The sequence below is a fragment of the Babylonia areolata genome, chromosome 21 (assembly GCF_041734735.1).
Source record: "Babylonia areolata isolate BAREFJ2019XMU chromosome 21, ASM4173473v1, whole genome shotgun sequence".
NCBI classification, from domain to species: domain Eukaryota; kingdom Metazoa; phylum Mollusca; class Gastropoda; order Neogastropoda; family Buccinidae; genus Babylonia; species Babylonia areolata.
Genome location: NC_134896.1, coordinates 20563432 through 20580173, shown reverse-complemented (window position 1 = coordinate 20580173; position 16742 = coordinate 20563432). Strand labels below are relative to the sequence as shown.

Below are 16742 nucleotides of genomic sequence, written 5' to 3'. Positions count from 1 at the left end.
ACTGGAAAATCAAACTGAGCGTCTAGTCTTTCGGATGAGACGATAAACCGAGGTCCCGTGTGCAGCACGCACTTGGCGCACTGAAAAAGAACCCATGGCAACGAGAGTGTTGTCCTCTGGCGAAATTACGTAAAATGAAATCCACTTTCATAGGTACACAAATATGTAAGCATGCACTCAAGGCCTGACTAAGCGCGTTGGGTTATGCTGCTGGTCAGGCATCTGCTCAACAGATGTGGTGTAGCGTGTATGGATTTGTCCGAACGCAGTGACGCCTCCTTGAGAAACTGAAACTGAAACTGAAACTGTATTTAGGAAAAACAACTGTTCGAAGGAAATACATCAGATATTAATTACTTTCGACAACCCTCATAAGTGTGCTTGAATTTATTTATTTATCTATTATACTGATGTGTGATGTTCAGTACTCTCGGTTGATAATTATCTTAAAGAAATTAGCTTATTTTTCGTTTCTTCTCCTCCTCGACGATCCATTCACCTGTAAGTTTTCCAGAAAGCCCGCCACCCCCAACCCTTCCCCGTTTACCCAGAAGAAGGGAAAGAGTGACAGTAAACAAGGGGTTAAGTACAAGGGATGTGATGCAAAGAGCGATCTTTGCGGTGCTTCGTTTAGTTTGCGAAAAGGATCTTCCTAACTCAACGCTAATTCAACAACAATAAAGAGTGGTTAACGCTCTCTGTTTACAAGGTACACAACTTCAAGTCAAATGCTGCTTTGAGCTTTAAGCTGACCGATTCAGCTAACACACGGGTAAATAAAAAGTACATCGGAACAAACTCAGACCCTTCCTCAAAAAGGAAGCTCCGGGCTTGTCCTTATACCGATCATTTGACATGTGCACGCACACAGCAGCAATGACAGAAGAAATGTGCAAACACAAATTAGCATTTACTCAAGCCTGGCATAGCCTTTTGATTAATCATGAATATGCTGCACAGAATGCACACGTACAATATAGAACAAACACATGGTTAAGTTGCCTCGATCGATTTCACAACTCTTTATTGTTGTTTGATTCTTTTACTCTTCTAGCCTCACTGGTCTTTCATTTCGTCACTTCCTCCACAGACTTGTGACCATTCTTAACGTAGTGCAAACTTAGTGCAGCAAAGATCGCTTTCGCAACCCAACGCTGGTTCCTTAGCGTCTGTGATGTAATTATTTAATTTTTATATATCGTTTTTTCCTCGACAGGCGTATTTGTTTTATTCCATTTTCCTTTTTTTCCCCTTTGATAGTGCGTAATGAATTCAGGATATGTCTAAGTTATCTTGATCATCTTCCTGCATTGTATAGTCTTTTTTTCGCCCCATCCCTTAAGTAATAAATTATACTGCTCGGCTTTCTTCATGTAATTGTTGCACTTCTGTTTTATTTTGCTCCCCCCCCACCCCCCCACTTCCACCTCCATCCCCCATTCATGCTACTTACCTGCTTGAGTGATGGGTGTAAAACAGCTATTCGTGCTAATCTTTTTTCTTCATCGCTGTCTGTGTGTGTGTGTGTGTGTGTGTGTGTGTGTGTGTGTGTGTGTGTGTGTGTGTGTGTGTGTGAAAGGTTACCGAAGTATTTTAATCCCTCTCTCAGTGGAAAGGTATTAAAAGTTACAAGCCGTATTATAATAAATGCTATTTTTGTGCAAAATTAAGCCCCCCCCCCCACCCCCTAACACCCGCCTCCACTATCCACCTATTTTTGTTTGTTCACCAAACGCGTACAAACATAACAATAAGAGCGTTACAAAACAACACCTGAAAATGTGTAGACCGACAGACTTGGAGGAATCTGGTAACAGATCCTTTGTAGGGCGCCGCTAGTCATTCTATACACAGTTAAAGTAGAAGAAGGAGGAGGATGAAAGGGGGGAAAACAGTTCTCACTTATCGTCGTCGAGCAAGTTCTCTTGACAGGAAGCTGTGGGTAGTATAGACCTGCACGGAGAGTGTGTTTGCTATCCATTTGAAAGTGAGGGGGGATACCTTGCTGACGTTTTGTGTCGCGGCTCCCCGACTCCCACTCCTACACCTCCCCCCTCCTCTCCCATTGTACACTTGAGCTGCTAGTCTGGGTCGTGATGGGTAAACAGAGAGGTTAAGATGTGTGTGTGTATCTGTGTGTGTGTGTGTGTGTGTGCGTGTTTGCGCGCGCACCTGCGTGCGTGCGTGCGTGCTGGCCTGCGTGCGTGGGTGCGTGCGTGCGGAAGGGTGGAATTAATGTAAGAGGTGTCCTTTAAACAATGCGAATGGGCGCTTGTCGAAATCAATTTTAGAAATATTTTTTTTCTGTTGTCTTAAAAATGAAACGATCGATTCGTTTTTAATAAATTTTATCAGGTTGTAATCTGCTGTTGACCTTAGGATTAGGGTTTTTTGTGTGATTTCTTATTGTGTAATAACATATCTTTCTCCAGTATATCCCCCCTCTCTCCCCCCCTCTCTCTCCGTCTGTGCTCGCGTGCGTGCGCTTGTGTATGTGCCTTTGTAACTCCCTTCCGAAAGTATTTCACGTGCAGACATGACAAGGGAAAAAAAAAAAAGAAAAAAAAAGGAAAAAAATAAATAAAAAGACAGAATGGTCAACATCAGAGGCACATCCTGTGTTCGTGTTATTAAATATGACTGCATATTTTTGTGCCTAATTTCGTTTTTTCCAAGGTTCTTTTATTTTCATCTCTGGTGTGGCTCTGTTTGATCGGCTAGCCAATAAACAACGACGACGATTATGATGAAGATGAAAACGATGCTACTACTACTATTACTACTACTACTATTTACTGCTACTACTACAATCACCACCACCACCGCTACTTACACCACCACCACTACCACTACGTAACTACTACTTCTACCACCGTCACCACTACTACGACTATGTTTAAGACCTACTACTACTACTACTACTACTACCACCGCCACCACCACTAACAAAAACAAGAACAATGGTAATAATGATAATGATAATTATGATAATACTAAGACTGATGATACTACTGCTAACAACAACAACGACGATAATAATAATAATAATAATAATGATAACAACGATAATAATAACAACAACAATGATAATGATAACGTGCAGACATGACACACCTGGGCATGGGAGGTGGAGGAGGACTGGGAGGAGGAGTGGGAGGAGGAGGGGGCCAAGCCAGCTCGGTGGGCAGCCCCGGAGCCCAGAGCGACACCTCGTGCCTGGAGGAGAGCGGCAGCGAGGCGGACCTGGCCCACCACGCCGGCCTCAAGATCCCCTCCGGAGACGGCCCGGCCAAGTCGGATCTCAACCACAGCGCTAGCGGCGACAACGACAGCGAGAAGAGCAAGGACTCGAGGATCGGGTCGACGACCGGCGGCGGCGTCGGCGGCGGCGGCGACTCGAACAAGAAGCGGAAGCGGCGAGTGCTGTTCTCCAAGGCGCAGACGTACGAGCTGGAGCGGCGCTTCCGACAGCAGCGCTACCTGTCGGCCCCCGAGCGGGAGCACCTGGCCTCCATCATCCGGCTGACGCCCGTGCAGGTGGGTTAGGGCGGATAAGGAAGGGAGTGTCGTGTCGTGTCTTGTCGTGTCGTGTCGTGTGGCGTGTGTTGTGTTGTGTTGTAGTGTCGTGTCGTGTCGTGTGGCGTGTGTCATGTGTCGTGTGTTGTGTTGTCGTGATCTGTCGTGTCGTGTCGTGTCGTGTTGTAATGCATTGTACTGCATTATGTTGTATTGCGTTGCATTGCATTGTGTTGTATCGTATTGTATTGTGTTGTGCTGTATTGATTTGTATTGTATTGTATTGTATTTCAGACCAACACTCAGTTTATATCACAGGTTGACGTAAGTTTACAGTTGGGCCAACAGCAAAGTGACAGCTGTATTATCAATGATTTCCCCATTGCAATGGGAAGTCATTTTACACCTTAGTCTTTTGTAAAGGACTATGACTCTCAAACTAGGAGGCAATATCGCACTGGCTCTTTGTGCTGCAGCTGTGGGGGCAAGTTGGCCTTTGGGAACCATCCCAACGCCGACTGTCCTGAAACCTTCTTGGCAGAGAGAGTGGGGATGAAACTTGGGCAAGACACTCTCCCACTATATTCAAATTCAAGCCCAGTTAGCCTGGACAGCAGTTGCCTCCCCTGCTGTTCTGATGGTCATAGTTGGACATGACTCACTATCATTTGTATTGTATTATATTGTATTGTTGTCACAAACAGATTTCTCCGTGTGGAATTCAGATTGCTGTCGCCATAGTGCAGCGCCACCCTTTTTTATTTCTTTCTGCAAGTGTAATTTTTTTTTTCGATCAAAGTGGGTTTTTTTCCAGATCAAAGTGTTTTTTTTTTCCGATCAAAGTGTTTTTTTACCTACAGAATTTTGTCAGTGACAAACCCTTTTGTTACTGTGGAATTTTTTTTTACGCGCGCAAATTGCATGCTGCACATGGAACCTCGGTTCCATGACTAGCATCCAGGCCACCGCCATGGTGGAGGGGGAGAAAATTCTGGCGAGTATTGTTGTTGTTGTTGCTGCTGCTGTTGTTGTTGCTGCTGCTGCCGCTGCTGCTGTTGTTGTTGTTGCTGCTGCTGCTGGTTGTTGGTGTTGTAGTCGTAATGGTGGTGGTAATGGTTTGTGGTTGGAGACGATGATGGTAGTAGTGGTGGATGGGGGTTTTCATGAGAGAGCTGGCAACATATGTACACTAATCATCAATGAAATATTGCTAATATGTTATTTGATACACACAGATATGTAGCCATATGACTTTGCTGCTGGTTGTTGGTGTTTTAGTCGCGGTGGTGGTGTGGTGATGGCATTCATGCCTTGGGTTACAGAAAATCAGTATATTTTGTTCCAGAAAGTCACTGCAGCTGAATATGTGTTCCTCATGTTCTGGTTGGCGCTGTGCTTCCCATGAACCCCGCCTGCCCCCCCCCCCCCCCCCCCCCCCCCCCCCCCACACCCCGCCCCTCCCCCCGCATCCTCCAAGAAACCAACCAAACAAAAACACACCAAAAAAGCAAACAAACAAAAGAAAAACACATCATATCAGTCGGTTTATAGCTGGTCAAGTACAGTATTTATTGGTTTTTTGTCTTCTTCTTTTATCAGATCTTGCCTTATTTTATTATTTATTTTGTTCGTTTGATGGCGATGTTTCTTTGTCACCCAGTTCGTGCTTTCTTTTGTTCTTTCAGTATGTTTTGTTTTATTTTTCATTTTATTTGTTTATTTATTTATTTATCTACTATTTGTTTGTTTGTTCATTCATTTATTCATTTATATATTCATGTACTTATTTATCAATGTATTCATTCATTGACTTCATTGGGTTAAAAAAAAAAAAGCTTCTCAAGGCCAGACCAGCGTGCTGGGTTTACTATGCAAAGGTCAAGCATCTGCGCTCTCTCTCTCTCTGTCTCTGTCTGTCTGTCTGTCCGTCTCTCTCTCTCACTCTCTCTCTCTTCTAAGCAGATGTGGGATGGTGCATAAATGGATTAAAAAAAAAAAATCCGTATGCTTTGACGAGCACCATGTTAATCTGAAAACTGAAACGGAAACTTTACCCTTTGCAGGTGAAGATCTGGTTCCAGAACCACCGCTACAAGCTGAAGCGGGCCCGCCAGGAGAAAGGCCTGGCCGACATCAACCCTCTCCCCTCCCCGCGGCGCGTGGCCGTGCCGGTGCTGGTCAAAGACGGCATCCCCTGCCAAAGGACCCCGGTCAATTCCTCCTCGCTCATGAAGCCGCAGGACCCACACCATCAACACCTCCACCACAACACTTCCTCGTCCTCCTCATCCTCGCTGCAGCAACAGATGCAGTCGTCCATGAACGGGATGGGGATGGGCATGAGCGGAGGGGCGGGGCTGGGAGGGATGAGCCCCCTGTGCACGGTGCCCTCCATCAGCTCCTACCAGGGCATGGGCGCCGCCGCTGCCGCCGCCTCCATGAGCTCCACGCTGGCCGGCTCCATGAACATGAACTGCTCGTCCTACAGCGGCATGAGCCCCGTAGTCAGCTCCATGAGCTCCATGAACCACCACCACCACCCCCACCCCCACCTCAACGTGCCCAGCGTCAGCAGCATGAACGTCAACGTCATCCCGGGCTACAGCCACCCTCTGATGCAGCCGCAGTCGCGTTGGTGGTGACGTCACGTCGCGCGCGCGCGTGTGCTTTGTTGTTGTTGTTGACGTCATGTGTGTTTTTAAGGGATCCGGGGGTTGGGGGGTGGGGTGCGGGTGAAGGGCAAGTCTTGACGTGAGTCACAGAAAGGCGCTGTTAAAGTGACATCTTGTCCACACACACACACACACGCACATTCATCTCCTGACGTAACTTGAGAGTCATGAAACTGTTTTGTGACGTACGTGGTCGCAGCACTTGTCATTTGTTTCTTGATTTTAATTTCTCTTAGTTTTTTTTTCTTTTCTTCTTCGTCTTCGATTTAATTAACAAGTTTATGACGTCCAATATAATGTTGTCCTTCCCACATCTCTTCACAACTCCCCCTCCTTGTAACAGCTGATAATAACACGTCACTGCTGCTGCTGATGATGATGACGCCATGCCCTCATTCACAAACTTAAATCTCGAAATGACGTACACATGGAAAACGTCTGTGGACTGCCAAGAACTTTGTGTGCTATGATAGGTTTTTTTTTTTTTATATATTTTTTTTCTCCCCTCAAGCAGTGCTGGACGCCCGGTTTATCAAAGGAACTGGGATCTCAGTGAAATGCACACGTCTATGATTAGTTAACCAATCAATTGAATAATTAAATCTTGTTATGCTGTAAATACTGATGAAGATGGTTGGTGACTGTGCAACTGAACGATGTTGATTCCCCCCCCCCCCCCCCCCCCCCCCCCGACCCCTCCCCCTTCCCTCCCCTCCCTGACGTTGGGTGTCAAACTGCAGAGAGTGTTTATTTGATTCCGTGTAGTCTGGAACTTGGAGGAAAAGTGAGGAGCGGCACACACACACACACACACACACACACACAGAGAGAGAGAGAGAGAGAGAGAGAGAGAGAGAGTGTGTGTGTGTGTTTGTTTGTTTTTTGTTTTCAGCGAGGGCGAATTATTTCATTAATTAAAAAAAAATAATTTTCTTATCCTTTTTCTTTTTTTAAACTGCTTAGTACTTTGTTTTGTTTTCAGTTGAATATTTATTTCGTTTAAGAGTTCAGGGGGGTGTCGTTGATTGTTTTATTTGAGGGCACAGATTTTTTTTTTTTTTTTAACTTTTATTTATTTATTTTTTTTTTATCGTACAGTTTTATTTGCCGTTTCACTTTTTTTTGCTCATCAGTTGCATATTTATTCGTTATTTTATTTTATTTTTTTACCTGTTTGTTTACTTATCCCAACATTTATCTATTTTTCTTTTCTTTTTTTTAATTCACTGGACATGAATTTTACTTTTCGTTAACCGTTTGTCTCTGTAGATAGCAGGGGCTATCAAATTTTATTTTTAAGATTATGGAGCAAGTGAGGATTGCATTTATCAATTAATTGACTTATTCATTTATGTGTTTAAAAATATTCTTTTACTCATTCATTCATTCATCCATTCATAAATTAATATGTTTATACAAGTATTTGTTTATTTTACCAGTCCGATTTTTTGTTGTTGTTTTTTTTGTTTGGTTAGATTTCAGTGTGAATTTCTGGGCACTATTTCGATCCAATAATAAATTATCTTGATGCCAGAAGCTTACTGATTCAGTCCGTCTTTCTCACAAGAACAAATTGATTCGGGAATATTGATGACTTTTCTTCCTTTTTTTTTCTTTCTTGATACGCTTTTACTTCTTTTTCTTTTTGTTTCTTTATTGTTATTATTATCATTATTATTTCTTTTCTTTTTTTATAGTACCGATTTGATTTGTTTGCTTTGGGTCACTTTTTGAAGCGAACACATATCTCAATGATGTCTGGTGCTGTTTTTATTTCCGTTAGAAAAAAAACGGTTATCAAAATGTTGATAAAATTTATAGTTTGAGGGTGAGGATGACGTCGACGATGATGACACAAGTTGTTAATTTTTTTTTTTAATTCTAAAAAATTGAGAGAGAGGAAAAAAGGTTTGGAATGTAATTAAGCGATGGAAAAAGAAGGAAAAAAAATCAGCTTAACCACGCGCAGCGCGCGCGCGCGCACACACACACACACACACACATATATATACTCACTGTGTGTGTTCACACCGTTCACCAGATAATAACAATAGTAATAATGATAATAATAATTGTCAGTATATGTTCGCCATTATTTGTGTTACATAGTCGCATTCACTCAACTCACGCTCATAAGACGTGTAGTCTCGCACACAAAGGTCGCAATCAGACTTCGCTCCGAACCAAGGATATTCACCAGGACTGGATAGAGACACTTCCGTCTTATTACTGCGCGCAAGTCAAAAAAGAAAAAAATATACAAACATGTCCACATTTTCCCTCTCAGGGTAAATCATACGAACAGTTCATCCCAATAACATGTTATCACAAATGTTCCATTTTTTCTCTTACACCCTTCAGGTAATGCTTTGACACTGTTCATTAATCGTAACATATATAATTCGATTTCTTTCCTTACGTTGTCAACCGGTACATCCGAGTGTTTCTTGTCAGGCTTCTAATCGGCCGAATAACATTGTCCCAAGACAGGCGCTGAGGAACCCGTAACATCCTCAGAACCCAACGTAAGTTAACTGACAAGAAATAGAAAAAGTTCTTACATGTACTTTCACCATGTCAAATTCTCGTCTTACCAAACCAATTAGACTCGAAGAGAACAATGAACTTAGCACTACTTTAAAAAAAAATAAAAAAATCAGCTTTCTCAAAGCTTGTCAGTCCCAACATCAAAGACTTAATTCTCTCTTGCGAATGTCAAGTGTTCCATGACACTTTAGACCCCACTGTCTGTCTATCCACCAGGTCAGTCCTGTCAACGACGCCACTGTTCGTTCAGAGGGGTATGGCAATAATTTTGGTGCACTCCACAATTCATCAATTCGTAAACACATATTCACCCCAGCGTCTGAATCACGTGTACCACTAGCGTTTCTCCACAATGTGAGTTCAGACCAAACCACAGTAATATAACCAAGCCATACAAAAAATCTTGACTTCATAAGCAGGCAGCACTATTGGTGCACTTCACAATTCATCAATTCGTAAACACATATTCACCTCAGCGTCTGAATCACGTGTACCACTAGCGTTTCTCCACAATGTGAGTTCAGACCAAACCACAGTAATATAACCAAGCCATACAAAAAATCTTCACTTCATAAGCAGGCAGCACTATTGGTGCACTTCACAATTCATCAATTCGTAAACACATATTCACCCCAGCGTCTGAATCACGTGTACCACCAGCGTTTCTCCACAATGTGAGTTCAGACCAAACCACAGTAATATAACCAAGCCATACAAAAAATCTTCACTTCATAAGCAGGCAGCACTATTATAACAGCAAAACTCGATGTCATGACAATTTGGTCAAGTCATGAAGGCAAGGAAAGAATCGCTTTTTTTTGTGTTTTGTTTTGTTTTGTTGATATATGTGAAATATAACAGCAGAACTCAGTGTTATCTGATACGCCGGAAATAAACCGTCGCAATAATTTCTGTGCTCATAATAGAACAGCAAAACATCGCATTATTGTTAAATGTCCATGCGGAATAACAACTAAACATCGTATCTTTTTTTTTCAAATGACCATTATAACAGTAAAACATCGTTCATTCTACACGCCCAGTTTACTTATAGGCTCATACTCGGGGACTCCATACAGACAGGCGTAGGCCTTAATTCGTGCCTTCAATGGATCGGATGTGAATTTTCATGTTTTCCGTTCCGGTTTTTGAACGTTGTATGTATTTTGTATAATGTATAATTTGGTTGTTTTTAATGAAGAATTTTTTTTTCTTAAATCGTTGCGTTCACAGTGCTAGACTTCTTGTTCTTATTGTTGTTGTTGTCCTTCTTCATGCATTTGTCCTGTAACTCTTCCCCCCCTCCTCTTATTATTCATTAGGCACCTCACCTTCTTCGTCATCTTCTTCCCTTTCTTCCTTCCTTCTCGTTCTCCGTCTCAGTCTTCTTCATCTCCTCCTCCTCCTTCTTCTTCTTCTTCTTCCTGCTCCTCCTCCTCCTTATTCTTCTTCTTCTTCCTGCTCCTCCTCCTCCTTCTTCTCACTCCTCTTTCCTCACGACGATTTCTGTTTGCTACACTTGTTTTGTACATATTCATGATGGTTGTGTCATCGTTATTGAGGTTGTAAACTATCAGTATTTTTCACTGATTCAGCCGACTGATCTCAAAGCACCGGTTGATTGCATTCTGGTTAAAAGATGGACGATTCTGGTTGAAAGATGGATATTTTCAATGATTATCATTTGTCGATATTGAAATGGGTGCAGCCAGGTGAGGAATATTGCACGTATTGCGTTCAGTGACAGGAGCAAATATATGTAGTCATTTGGTTTATTTATGTTTCTTTTTCATGAGACTGGCACTTACCAGATAAAACCAATGATTTTTTGTTTCACAGACAAGAGGTTGTGTTTATTTCAAGTTTTTGCTTTAATACTTCAGTTCATCTAACGCCTTGATTTAAAAAACAACAACTTTTTATCGCATTGTTGAACTGATGAATGCTATTAGGCCCATTTGTGAAAGAAAGAAATCGCTGGCTGCGTTTTAAAGTGAGACATTTGCTTGAAGAAATTCACTAAATTGTTGTGTTTTTGGTGTTTTTTTTTTTTTTTTTTTTTTTTGTTCGCTATCGTGTGGTCTTTTCCCTGCATCTATGTATCCATATACGCGCGCGCGTGTGTGTGTGTGTGTGTGTGCGTGTGTGTGTGTGTGTGTGTGTGTGTGTGTGTGTGTGATTTGAGTACAGCAATAAAAGGCAACTTTCTCTCTGCGCTTCCTTTTTTTTTCTTTCATTGTTTGTTTTGTTCCTTTCATTTTCTGGCATTTTCCTCAATCCTTTGTGTAAATCCACCCAAGAGTTTGAGCTCTCTCTCTCTCTCTCTCTCTCTCTCTCTCTCTCACACACACACACACACACGCTTGCATGCACGTACGCATACACACACACTCACACACTCATACAAACACACACACACACACACACACACACACACACACACACACACACTGTCAGTCTGTTTCTCTCCTTTCTCTTTCTCTGTCTATGCCTGTCTGTCTGTCTGTCTGTCTGTCTGTCTGTCTCTCTGTCTCTCATGGAGTTGTTGTATGTATTTATTGTTGGGGATGGTGTGATCACCCCTAAAACCTCGCGATGTACAACATGTCTAATAAACGTACCTGGATGCTTGAAAATGTCGCTATGGAAGGTGTCAGCCTCGTCTGCTGTAAGGGTGCTCAGAGTGGATGGTCGGCGCTTCTTCTCCTTTCCTTCTTCTTTCTTTCTGTATTTTTTCTCCTTTATCATCATCATCATCACCGTCACCATCATCATCTTCATTATCATCATCTTCTTTTTCTTCTTGTACTTGTCGCCGTTGTCGTCATCGTTATTGACGTCGTTGTCAACGCTGTAGTCGTCGTCGTTGTTGTCGTTGTTGCTGTTGTTGTTGCCGTTGTATTTACTCTTCTTCTTTTTTTCTTTCTTCTACATTGACCATCCACCTCTCTCTCTCTCTCTCTCTCTCTCTCTCTCTCTCTTCTCTTCTCTTCCCCCTCTCTTGCTCCTCATCTCCCCCTCTTCACCTGTATGCGCTTTCGTTACACAGTTAACTCTATCACCGCCAAGCTCGCATTTATGCACAAGCGTGGTAGAGGACCCATGTCACTGAAAGGTGACCAGTCATTGATTTGTTATCCATGAACCTGCTGCTCTTAATGTTCAGTGGTAGGATAGGCCATATTTTCTATACATCGCAGGGAATCCTCAGCGATTCTTAGCCACTGTCTTTTCTGTGTTTATACCACAAGGGAATTTTGTACTCTAAATTGACTGGCGGTGAAAGGGTTAAAGAATACCCTGAATCAATAGCACACCGGAGACAGACAGACAGACAGAGATAAGGAGAGACAGAGAGAGAGACAGAGAGACAGAGACGGAGAGGGAGAGGCAGAGGTGGGAGACGGGGTACATGAGGACAGATGTTAGATAGAGAGGTAGAGGCATAGACAGATATAGAAAGAGATGGAGCGAGGCGGAGACACGGGATAACAGAGAGAAACAGAGAGACACGGAAAACCAGAGAGAGAGAGGGGGGGAAACTGGTAGAGAGAGAAATAGGGAGAGAAACGGGGAGAGAGGGAGAGAGAGAGAGAAACGGGTAGAGAGAGAGAGAGAGAGAGAGAAACGGGTAGAGAGAGAGAGAGACGGGGCGAGACAGAGACACACGGGATAACAGGTATAAACAGAGAGACAGAAAACCACTGAAAAATACAGACAGAGAGGCAGACAGACAGACAGACAGATACCCCCCCCCAAAAAAAGATGCCTTGGGCTAAACATTGACGAGGAAACCCAAGCGCTTGTTCACCCAGAACAACGTACGATCACTCAGACCATTAGTGCCCCCGTGTAAATTGTCACTCCGGTGGATCTAACCAGGTCTTCCATGAATAACTGTCTACCGGAAAGCCCTCACAAAAAATAGAAGAAGACAGAAACACACACACACACACACACACACACACACACACACACACACACACACATACACACTCACGCACGCACACACACACACACACACACACACACACACACACACACACACACACACACACACACACACACACATACACACTCACGCACGCACACACACACACACACACACACACACACACACACACACACACACAGATGAGACATAAGGTGACCGATCGAAGTGTAATCGTTGCTGGAGGTACTATTACGAAGTGTGCATACCTGAATGACAATTAGCTACATAATGTGTGTGTTATGGAAAAAGCACTCTCGTTTGTTTCACACGTACGCGCCAGTGCGAATTCGTGCACGCATACACACGCAGCCACACGCATACACACGCAGCCACACGCAGACACACGCAGACACACGCTGACACACACAGACACACGCATACACACGCAGACACACACATACACACGCAGACACACGCAGACACACGCAGACACACACAGACACACACAGACACACGCAGACACACACACACGCAGACACACGCAGACGCGTTGAAGGAAAGGGGCGGAGGTAGAGAGAGAGAAGAGGAGAGAAGAGAGACAATGACAATGACAATGACTAATGTTTTATTGAGGGTAGAATGGATAAGCTGGAAGCTTCTTTACACCATGCCCTCACACACGCATACACACACACACACACACACACGCACAATATGATAAATGAAATAAGTGTGAATAAATAAAATGACATAGAACAAATCAAATAGATAATGATAGATACATAGACGAATGAATCAAAGAGTACAGTGAGACGAGAGAGGGAGAGAGAGAGAGGGGGGGGGGGGGGGGGAGGAGAGAGATGGATGGATGGATAAATGGATGGTTTATTCATTTGTAGGACATTGCCATTCATGAAAGGGTGTCAGAGAAATAAACATTTGAAAGAAAAACGACAAGAAACTAACAACAAAAAATTAATCATAGACAACCCATCATACCGTCACACAACCAGCTGTAAGTAATACATAATGCACATCATGAAACATATCTGCTTCAAAGTGACATACACTCACCTAAGTGATATAATCATGATACACAACGTTCATCATGCATGCTTGGTTAACAACACTCGGTTTATACACGTTACTCGTAAGTAAGACGTGCTTTGTTAGTATACTGGTTGCGTAGATTAATTGGACGATTTGTACAGATAAATTGACAGACGTGTAATGGTTTGCTAGTGTACAGATGACATATGCAACGACATTCTAAACTGACTGGGGAACTTATTATTATTTCAATGGTATGTATTGTACTCTTACATCATACAAGACAGGGCAGGACAGACCACAATGTATATAATTTTCTTTCATCTTCTCAAGGCCTGACTAAGCGCGTTGGGTTACGCTGCTGGCCAGGCATCTGCTGGGCAGATGTGGTGTAGCGTGTATGGATTTGTCCGAACGCAGTGACGCCTCCTTGAGCTACTGAAACTGAAACTGAACTCATCTTCTGTCAAAGTGAGCATGATAAATCAGCCTCACTGCGCACTCTAAAACGGTATCTATGTGTTCTGCAATTCAAGAAATTTCCAGTCTAAATCTTCCTATTGCATGCTTTAAATGTCTATCTAGGTCCTTCAGTAAATAAGGTTTGACATCGGGTATAGTGCAAAAGGTTCTATAAGCATGAAATATTGTTCTGTTGTCAAACATGGAAGCCCAGTTCTTGCCACCTACACAGAATTAACCTTTCTTTGAAAATATGAATAAACTCATCCATTCCTTCCGCACATTTGTATTTGTATTTCTTTTTATCACAACAGATTTTCTCTGTGTGAAATTCGGGCTGCTCTCCCCAGGGAGAGCGCGTCGCTACACTACAGCGCCACCCATTTTTTTGTATTTTTTCCTGCGTGCAGTTTTACTTGTTTTTCCTATCGAAGTGGATTTTTCTACAGAATTTTGCCAGGAACAACCCTTTTGTTGCCGTGGATTCTTTTACGTGCGCTTAGTGCATGCTGCACACGGGACTTCGGTTTATCGTCTCATCCGAATGACTAGCGTCCAGACCACCACTCAAGGTCTAGTGGAGGGGGAGAAAATATCGGCGGCTGAGCCGTGATTCGAACCAACGTGCTCAGATTCTCTCGTTTCCTAGGCGGACGCGTTACCTCTAGGCCATCACTCCACACTGGTTGAGCCACACATAAGCAAATCCAAACACGTACAATTTACAGTGTATAATGATGACTAGTTTCTTTTCCCACGTGCATCCAGATCAAATAACATTTGGTAGGCTATGTGAGGTAATCTTTTCTCATGTATTCTCAATGAAGTTTGCCAGTGGACCTATTTAACGAGATTCATCATCATCGTCATCGTCATCTTCCTCCTTCATCATGAATATAAAAAGATATATGAGTTTATTAATAATTTCAAAGAAAGGTTAAGTCTGTGAAGATGGCAAGTTTATACTGTGTGTTGTTCTGTGTCACGGCTCGTGGCATTCATTTGTGCGCGTGTTCGTGTGTTCGTCTCCCTTCCCCTCCTCTCCATTTCCCCTCTCCCTTCCTCTCCTCTCCCTACCCCTCCTCTCCCTTTCACCTCTCCCTTTCTCCCTTCTGTCTCCCCCTTTTGCTCTATCGTTCGTTCTCTTTTGTGCTCAGTTCAGTTCTGAACTAATGCACGTGAATCTGTTGTGATGTGTGTCTGGCATGTCCTTATTCCTTCTCGTTCTGAACTCTAGAGATGAGTTTGGAGTTAACATCGTTTGGAAGGAAGGGTTTTGTTTTGCCTTTGGTGCCGAGCATTGGTGAGAGAAGGGTCGCCGAGCCAGCAAGTGAGCTGTTGGCTGCCTCTTGGACAGTTGTGGGGTTCGATTCCTGTGTGACCCCCTTCTTCCTCTGTGTGGGTCTGTGTTCTGTGTTTTCTCCTGGGCCAGTGGTGTGCCTGATTCCTGGTGACAGGTGAGGGAGAAGTTGTATAGTTAGTTTGTCCTCGTGGTGTTATGGTTGTAACTTGTGACATTTGTTGGTGTTTCGGAATTGTTTTATTGGAACATCTTTTAAATCCAGTATTCTTTTATTTCTAGATATGTCCAATGTATCCCGTACTTTGATACTCTCCTCACTTCGACAGGCATGTGACTTCAGGCCTAACACTGGTCATCCACGGATGGGTTTGACTTTGGTTCAAGTGAAAATGACGTTGCATAGAACTGGTACTGCAGTTGCTTAAGCACACCTTGATAATTATATTGTCATAAAACTGAAGGAGAGTGGTGCTGTAGTTAAGTGTTTAAATTTGTGTCTCCTGACCAGTGTTTTTAAAGCGCAACAGTAAAGAATTGAGCTGAACTTTCTGTGTCTCTGTATGTTTTGTGTTGTCGGGGTGTTAGTCTGGGAAGGTGCGGGGGTTCATGGGCAACCCCTTATGGGTTGTGACATTCTGTGGATGAAAATATTAATGCTTTTTATTAGTGAAAGTGTACAGCCCGCTTTCATGGCGAATTTTTTTGTCGCTCGCAGTGCCAGGAGTAGGTCATATGACGACACGGGCAGCCCAAGACCGTGACTGGCTTCTGAGTTTGCACTGCTTTTGTTTGGACACCTTTTCGGCAAATGGATCAGTTCGAATACGTATATGACATGAGATATATGACAAACACGCTCAAAATAAACATAGAAGACTAAATCAAATAATGGGTGTAATTATAAAACTAAATATACCTTGAAAACTTGCAAAAATAGTCACCGAAAATGTTCAAAATCCTTTCGTCAAAACGATTTCCACGACGAAATTTGACTTTCGGTGACCTGGAAAAGAAAAAAAAGGAAATGGAGACGCGGATGCGCACGCAGTTCTCGCTAAAAATAACCGGGGAGTCCCGACGAAAATAAAGCTGGTCTGCACACCCTCACCTATTGTGTCGCCTTTAAGTCAGCAAACGCGTCAACGATTTCTCTTTTGTAGATAATAAAGTATTCCTGTATCTTGTACTTTGTGGACCAAACTCCGCTGTCCCGTCATGGCGGAAATCCCCAAATCCCGAAAATCCTCTATGTAGCCAA

General features: G+C 43.1%; 1 protein-coding gene across 1 annotated transcript in view; it reads left to right on the top strand.

Annotated features, from left to right (window-relative positions):
* The window catches only part of LOC143296360 (uncharacterized), an 18587-nt gene extending 11757 nt beyond the window's left edge, over nucleotides 1-6830 (top strand). Inside the window, exons 2-3 of the mRNA XM_076608237.1 lie at nucleotides 3104-3537; nucleotides 5580-6830. Of these exons, the coding sequence (XP_076464352.1) occupies nucleotides 3104-3537; nucleotides 5580-6158 (1013 nt within the window). The 3' untranslated portion in view covers nucleotides 6159-6830. The remainder of the gene's footprint in view (nucleotides 1-3103; nucleotides 3538-5579) is intronic.
* The last annotated feature ends 9912 nt before the right edge of the window (nucleotides 6831-16742 follow it).